At 44.8% G+C, this 7785-nt stretch overlaps 1 protein-coding gene across 1 annotated transcript; it reads right to left on the bottom strand.

Moving 5' to 3' along the window:
- Nucleotides 1–5425: 5425 nt before the first annotated feature.
- LOC123135019 (uncharacterized) lies at nucleotides 5426–6132 on the bottom strand. The gene is made up of 2 exons (XM_044554151.1): nucleotides 5926–6132; nucleotides 5426–5847 (listed from the first exon to the last, which is right to left on the bottom strand). Exons 1-2 carry the CDS (start codon nucleotides 6046–6048, stop codon nucleotides 5608–5610), a joined length of 363 nt encoding a protein of 120 aa, XP_044410086.1. The 5' UTR covers nucleotides 6049–6132; the 3' UTR covers nucleotides 5426–5607.
- Between the last annotated feature and the right edge of the window lie 1653 nt (nucleotides 6133–7785).

Below are 7785 nucleotides of genomic sequence, written 5' to 3'. Positions count from 1 at the left end.
CTCTCATTATCTAATCTATCCATGCTATGACTGCATATTTATTTACTGTACCAAACATGTCCACTGCATATCTGTTTTTGTTATGCCAATAATTTCAGTAAATTAGAATATACAGTAGTACTCCTTGTGACTATTCTTGAGATGGTCTTTCTTATTTTAGCTGATCCATCCCATGTGATATGCTAGATTCTAATAGATAGATTTATTTTTTTCATATGTAAAACAAACATTTTTCTTATACACGTTTAACATTTTGCAAGTACATGATTAACATTTTGAATATAGAGCATCCTCTATTTAATTGATGGCAGTTGGAAATCAGCCAGATGTTTTTGAAGGGTTTCCTTTGATTTGCCCAGGATTAAAGAAACATAACATAAAACTACAGGGCGAAGCTGATGCACCGGGATTCCATTCCTGACAACCGGACGTGGAATGGCAGGTAGAGGTCGGTGAATCCACAGCCTTGGCGACAGGGTCGGTAGGGAAATAGTTTGTCCGGGGCACCGCGCGTGACTGGAAAAATAATTTATTGGCATTTTCAGTCGATTATCATAGACTCCATTTTAAGATATTTTTGTATTTGTTAGTAGTTTGAGGATGATGAGAAGGCAAGGAAATTGTGGAAAAAAAAAAGAAATTATCAAGTATGTTGGATGAACATAAAGGAACCGGCGCGGCCTCATCGATGCCAAGCCAAATCAAACGTCCTGTAGCTGCATGTCTACACGCAAAAGTAGCAGTTTCCTGCAGATCGTCAGAGAGCAGGAGTACGAGAGCGGACGTCCTGGACGCAGCGGCATCTGGACGCAGATATCCAGCCGCACGTGCAGGCGAGGTGATCCGCGCAGTAAATATTTGTCAAAATAGCAAAAGGCAGCATACATCATTGCATACGGGCGAATCCTGTGTCCAGGTTGGCTCAACCGGTAGTGCACATCTGACAAAAAGGACCATGCATGCAGGCCGTACTTTTCCTTTTACCACGTGGGACCGACTCTGGATTTACTAAAGTGTGTGGACAACGAAGTCTGGGTTGCGTGCGCGGCGTTGTCGTCCTCCGTCCGCACTAATTATTTGCGTTGGGGCCGCTCGAGGTCTGCTCATGGCGATTCCGGGAGCGACGAAGCCGGCGTCGGGCGCAGGGTGAGTAAAACTCTGCCTTCTTCTTCAACAAGGAGTTGTCATCCACTGTCCTTTTATTTGTTCCATGCTAAATGGACCTCTCATTAGTTGCTGTAGTTGTCAAGCAAAAATTTCAGTCCACTAACCCAAATTAATTCAAATAACTAAATTAATCGAAATCAATTCAAATAATTCAAATAAATCCAAATAACCCAAATTAATTCAAATAACCCAGATAATTCAATTAATCCAAATAACCCAGATAATTCCAATAAATTTCAACAAGGAGTTGATATACAAGGATTAGACAAGGTATACACAAGGACATGACATAAGGGCATCTTTGTCCCCTATTGACACAAGATTACACAAGACATACACAAGGAGCACCTGACTACATGACATAAGGGCCTCTTTGTCCCCTCTTGACTACATTCTTTTCCTTTCTCTGGCCACTTCTTCCCTTCCCTTCCTTTTACTTTTCTTTCTTTTCCCTTCTCTAGCTAATTCTTTCCTTTCATTTTCTTTTCCTCTTGCAATTTCCATTTCTTCTATAATGGCCCTAGTATCAACAACTACCCGACTGTCGCAATATACACCGGTTATTTTCATTCCAGCATTCTAAACGCGATCCTTGTGCAAGTGGGGCAACTTATATTGATTTCCTCCTTTGTCTTTCATAACTTCAAACATAACTGCTTCTAATGTGATAAAGCTTCTGTGCAACTTGTCGGGATCGTAGTTCTCGAATTCCTCTTCCACACCCTGTACCAGTTCCTGGATGTTTGTAGGTGACCTGCAGTCGGTTAGAGACTGGAGAGAGTTATGGAAGCAGAGGTCCAAACAAGTTAACTCATGGCTATTTGGGGGCTGTTGTAGCAATCGGATGTCAAGATCAGTTTGTTTCACAGCTTCTCAAAAAGCTACATCATTGGGAAGGACATGAGGCTTTGCGTTATCCTGTTGGATGAATATTGTTGCTCCCTCATCATCGTCAGGCCACTTATCCTGAATTGTCGGGATAACCTTATTGATTAGATAATCTCTGCACACAGGCCTAGTTACTTTCACTGATGTCAACACTTTTGTTCCCTTTGTTCTGTTCTGACTTGTCCGCTTCGCCTCACTCTCTTCGATGAATGCCCAAATGCCGATCTTCCCATCGAATGTTAGCTCCCCCTCATTGTTATATCGAGGCCTGGCAACAGCTGTTAGGAACATTACCTTCCCAATGTTGTGAGTGTTTGACACGGTGCACTTCGGTTCAGGTTCTCCTGGAAGTACATAGTAACTATTCTTCACTCTCGTCATGTCAAACCACTTTTCATCGATGTGAACCATATTCGTCATGTGTTTGAACATAGCCTGAGAAGTTGAGATCGAATTGTCATTGACCATGGACATACAAAATTTCAATCTCGCAAGCTTGTTCTCTAGCTTGAGGTGAGGCTTCACGGTGCTTGTGATGCGGTTGAGCTCATTCAACTGGAACCTCTTATGTAGGGTCGATCGGGCTACACCTAGAGACCGTGCCAGAGATCGAATTGTCCTTCTTTTATTCAGTGGGATTGTTGAGGTCCTCTCTAGTCTAGCTCCTTTCTCTTTCGGCCAGATCTTCCTGGCTTCTTGCTTGAGACATCTACTTCTTTGTCATCGGCAATTTGCTTTTTGGCTTCTTCCCAGATTCTTTCAACAGATCGTACACTTATGTCCAACAGGTTTGAGACTAGCAGCTTGTCGTCTGGTTGAACAGACCCATCTCTGAGCTCGATTACCAGCAAAGCGAAGTAAACACCATGCCTCTCCTCATCTGACAAGTCTCTTCTCTTCTCTTGAAGTATCCAATTCATAACTTTATCCTCTTCCTCTTGAGCTTCATCCTCTTTCCCTTCATCTTCTTGAGGCATCCAATTCATAGCTTTATTGTCTTCCTCTTGAGGCATCAAGTTCAAATCCATAGTTCCATTCTCTGCCACTTGAGGTTCCTCCTGTTCAGGGATCCAATTCAAATTAATACCTTCATCGTCTTCCTCTTGAGGCATCAAGTTCAAATCAATAGTTTCATGTTCTTCCTTTTGAGGCATCAAGTTCAAATCCATACTTATGTTTCCTGCCATCAATGACAAAAGATGAGTACACCATGGTACCATAACAAGAATATACACACACAAAATGAGTATGCAAGTCAAACAAGAAATGCATTTGCACTAGTCAAACAAGAATACACACACACAAAGTAGTACTACTGTCAACACTTTTGCACTAGTTCTGCTAGATATGATCATGAGTAGTTATTACTGGAGCCACCATACAAACCATACACATGTCCAGATTAAACAAAAAGTATCATGTTCAAGCCAAATTTTGAAGATTGCAAATGACCATCACCATGATCAGCAACAATTTTGAAAGCAAAATTCAGTAAACAAAATTCTGTCAGTCCTGTCATTTAAACAAAATTCAGTAAACAAAATTTTGATTATGTTTTTGATGGATCTTGGTGTGTGTTGCATTGTGCTACTCCATATTGGTCCATGTCACTTCTTTCCCTTTCTTTACTTACTTTCCCTTTCTTTGTGAGTATGAAAGAAGTGTTGAAATTATCTCAGAAATTGTTGTCAAGTGGAACTAGATACTCCTGAAAAATTATCTCAGAAATTATCTCAGAGATCTAAAATGCAGAATGTGGCACAAAACAAGTACCTCCACAATGAGAGATTTCAGCTCAATCTCTAATGTCTAGTTCCTTCCAATGGTAAATTGTCCCAACCAACTGCCTAAAGTTTTTAGCAAGGAGCAATCCTCAGAACTAGATTTGATAAGGTCTGACCTTAACAAAGACTGCATAAAAAATCTTAAGGTTCAGCAAACTTGTTTATTGTCAAGGTGGAAAAAGTAGACAAATTACTGGGACCACAACCTTGCAGTTGTCTTTTGTAAGCTTTCAACATCTCCTTACTCAAGGATCTTGAGTTAAGTTTGTCAAAGAATTTCAGGTACAAATCAGCAAATTTTGGTTCGAGAAAGATGGACATGCAATTAGTGCTTCAGCTTAGAAAAACTGGCGCAAATAAGAAAGGAAACAAATGGGTATGGAACTTTTACATGACGTGCAGACAAAGGATAATATTGTTCCTGAAGCACTTCATTACAGTCTCCAACATCACAAACTAAACAAGATACTTTACAGTTTGCATCATCACAAACTGAATATATACACATGCTCAGAATTTTACAGTTGGCAAACTAAGTAGATACTCCTAACAATGAACTAGCAAAGTGAATTTTACAGTTTGCATCATTTGGATCTACATTGGATTAAAGCAACAATTGGCATCATCTGAATTTTAAAGTGTCACTCTGAATTAGCATCATCTGATCTCTGAATTAATCATGCTCTCTTTAATTTTCTGATCAGCAGCAGTAAATCAACAGTACTCTGATGAACAAGCACTGTACCTTCTAGGGAGTGCAGAGGAGTAGCAGCAACAGCAGCACGGGTAGGATCAGAGGAGGAGGAGCAGCACGGGCAAGGTCAGAGGAGGAGGAGCAGCACGGGCAAGATCAGAGGAGGAGCAGCAGCACGGGCAGGGGAGAAGGAGCAGCAGCAGCGGCAAACAGGGGAGAAGCAGCTGCATGGGTGCGCGGGCAGGGAAGAAGGAGCAGCACGGGTGCACGGGTGTGGGAGATCGACGAGGGCGCGCTGGAGATCCAGGATCACGCGCGCGAGCTCCTGGTCCACCGGATTGTGGAGGCAAGCTCCGGCGACGCCGGTAGGGGATCGCGGCGGCGCACGCCCGGGAGCTCCAGGATGATGCGCGGGAGCACGAGGGAGGACGCACACGAGCTTGAGGAGGATGCGCGGGGGCTCCGGGAGGGACGCGCGCGGCCTCGAGGAAGACGTGGCAGGAGATTCCAGCGAAGCCCGCAGGCAGCGGGAGGGGACCGCGGCGGAGGAAGAAGAAGGGGCGGAGGGACTTGTCTGAGACACTTTTGAAACAATGAGGTTTTTTTTTTTTGCAAATTTGCCAGTGAACTACGCGTGCGACATGTTTTTCGGGACGGAGGGAGTACAAAGCAGCATACTCCCTCTGTTTACAAGGCCACTATCCCATTCTTCGGATACAAAGAAAATGAAACCAACTAATAATAAATAACATGACTAATTTTGTAAAAAATCTTCCATTCTCTAGGCTAACTAAACATGTTGCATGTGGTGCATTTTTTTTTCTATGGCTGCATGCAAGGTTTGCATTAACAAGCACCAGGAAAAATCTAATCAATCTTTAACAGAAAGAGATAGTCATTACAAGATGCAAATTTTATTTTCAATAGTAGTCTTGTATAAAGAATGGTGGGAGGATGACGAATTAAGAATTTGAAAATTGAAATTACATACCAATTTATCATGGTAGAAAAAAAAGTCAATGTAAGATGCCTACAATACCCAGCTAAGCAACTGTAGATCTGATGAATCGTACCCTAAAAATCTCTATTGGACTCGCACGAAGGGTCTTTTGTCCGGAATATGTGAGCCCTAAAGGGCCAGACGAGAATCCAGGGCGCCGCTATCAAGATCATACCGCCCGCCACCACTCCCTTGAAATGCTTCCAATCGACGCTCCGGCTCCTTTTTATCGCCTCCACAAACTCGTCCGCCTGACCAAGATACGGCGGGTCGGCGACGCCGAGATGCGGCAATCGGACCGGCGGCCGGTGACCCTGCATTGCAGGTACGATGCGATCGGTCAAGAAAAATAAGGGATGGACGAATCAAGCGATGGGGCGGGGGATCCGAACCTGAAGAACGTGGCTGCCTCCGGTGTATGTCCTGGTAGATAAACCGCGAGGAGCGGGTGCTGCCGCGCCGCGGCTGGCCTGAAGCCCGCGTAGCAGCAGTCGCCTGAACGCCGTCGCCGCCATGTCTTCGGTCGATATTCTTTCTCCCTTCGCCCAGATACGCTAACCTATGACTTGATGATACTTTGATCGATAGACGCTACCGGTAGGGTCTGCGCGTGCTTATGTATCGTCACGGAAGGCTGCCCGGTACGTGTCGAACCCCCGCGGCCCCGCCCGTATCGAGTACGGAATCAGACCGCGACACGATGGCGGCCAAACGTGCGTTGGAACAATTTAAAAGGATTCCAGTATCTTTTTCTTTTTGGAAGTAAAGGATCCCAGTATCGAGGATGCTTTTTTTATTTGAGCATCAGTACAGACATAAGCGCTCATATACACGCGCATACACTCATCCCTATGAACGCACACACACACACCCTACCCCTATGAGCACCTCCGAGAGACTGAGCCGGCATATCATCTTGAGATTTACGAAGTCACCGTAGGCGCCTCGTCGTCGACGGGAACGTCTCCTCCCACTGAAAGTGCATCGCCGGAAATCCTGAAATAAATCCAGGAATAATGCGAGCACCAGGATTTGAACCCTGGTGGGTTGGGGATACCACTGTCCACCTAACCAACTTAACCACAGGTTGATTCGCAGTATCGAGGATGCTGCTGTATGCTCAATCTGCTGCCTTTTGCCGGTTGTACCCAGGGATCTAATCATATTTAATGTTTTTCTAAAAAAACATATTTAATGTTGGAACAACAAATTAATATCATGCCCCGGAACGTGATGGTTCCTCGAGAAACTTCCGGCCTATTTATCTTCAATCATACAGTACAAAGAACACTATTAGGTAATAAAAATTACAACGAGGTCCGTGGACTATCTGGTGACGACTACAAGCACTTAAACGAAACAAAGGCGCCCCGCCGTCATCGCCCCTCCCTCATCGGAGCCGGGGCAAACCTTATTGTAGTAGACAATTGGGAAGTCGTCGTGCTAAGACCCCATAGAACCAGCGCACCAGAGCAATAACCATCGCTGATGAAAAAAGTCGTAGATTGAAAGGATCAAACATGTAAACACAAAAACGAAAACAAATGAAGACCGTTCCAACCATCAAAGACCAACACCGACCGAATCCCAGGAGATCCGACGGAGACACGCCTCCACACGCCCTTCTACGATGCTAGACGCACCATTGGGACGGGGATAGAACGTGGGAGACATTATTCCTACTGAGGGACATCGTCACCGCCACACAGCTCCAACCAAGTCATGAACCTAACAAAAACGAGAACGGGGTCCCTCCCGCCGGCACGGGGAAGGGGGGGAGGTCTTTCGCATCTCTATGGCTGAAAGGCGATTAGAGATGGGGCGGACTAGAGGAGGTGCCCATGGAAGAAGGAGGAAAGGCTGAGGTTTTTTCTTGTTGAGGAGGAAAGCCTGGAACCTGAGGGGTTTAAATTGCCCGGAACATAGGGCGATCGTGTGCCTCCAAGAAACAAAGATGGACGCCATTGATCAGTTCATGGCAACCTTTCTAGGTGGTGTTCGCCAACGGGATCAAGTGGCTTGCTCTAGGTGATATCAACCAAATCTACCACACCCGAGACAAAAATAAGCACAACATTAATAGAAGTCGCATAAACCGATTTCACAATGCCCTTCAAACTTGCGAGCTAAAAGAGATCCATCTCCAAAACCATAGATTCACTTGGAGCAACGAGAGGATCAACCCCACCTTGTGCAAGCTTGACTCATTCTTTTGCAACGTCGATTGAGACACCCACTTCAACACTCCTGAG

This window comes from Triticum aestivum, chromosome 6B (assembly GCF_018294505.1).
Source record: "Triticum aestivum cultivar Chinese Spring chromosome 6B, IWGSC CS RefSeq v2.1, whole genome shotgun sequence".
Taxonomy (NCBI): domain Eukaryota; kingdom Viridiplantae; phylum Streptophyta; class Magnoliopsida; order Poales; family Poaceae; genus Triticum; species Triticum aestivum.
This window is presented reverse-complemented; position numbering and strand designations above follow the sequence as displayed.

Bases quoted from the DNA above. Each gene is read 5' to 3' on its own strand.
- LOC123135019 (XM_044554151.1), bottom strand. From the start codon at position 6,048: ATGGCGGCGACGGCGTTCAGGCGACTGCTGCTACGCGGGCTTCAGGCC. The intron at 5,848-5,925 runs GTTCGGATCCCC...CCTGCAATGCAG, and splicing joins GAGGCAGCCACGTTCTTCAG to GGTCACCGGCCGCCGGTCCG.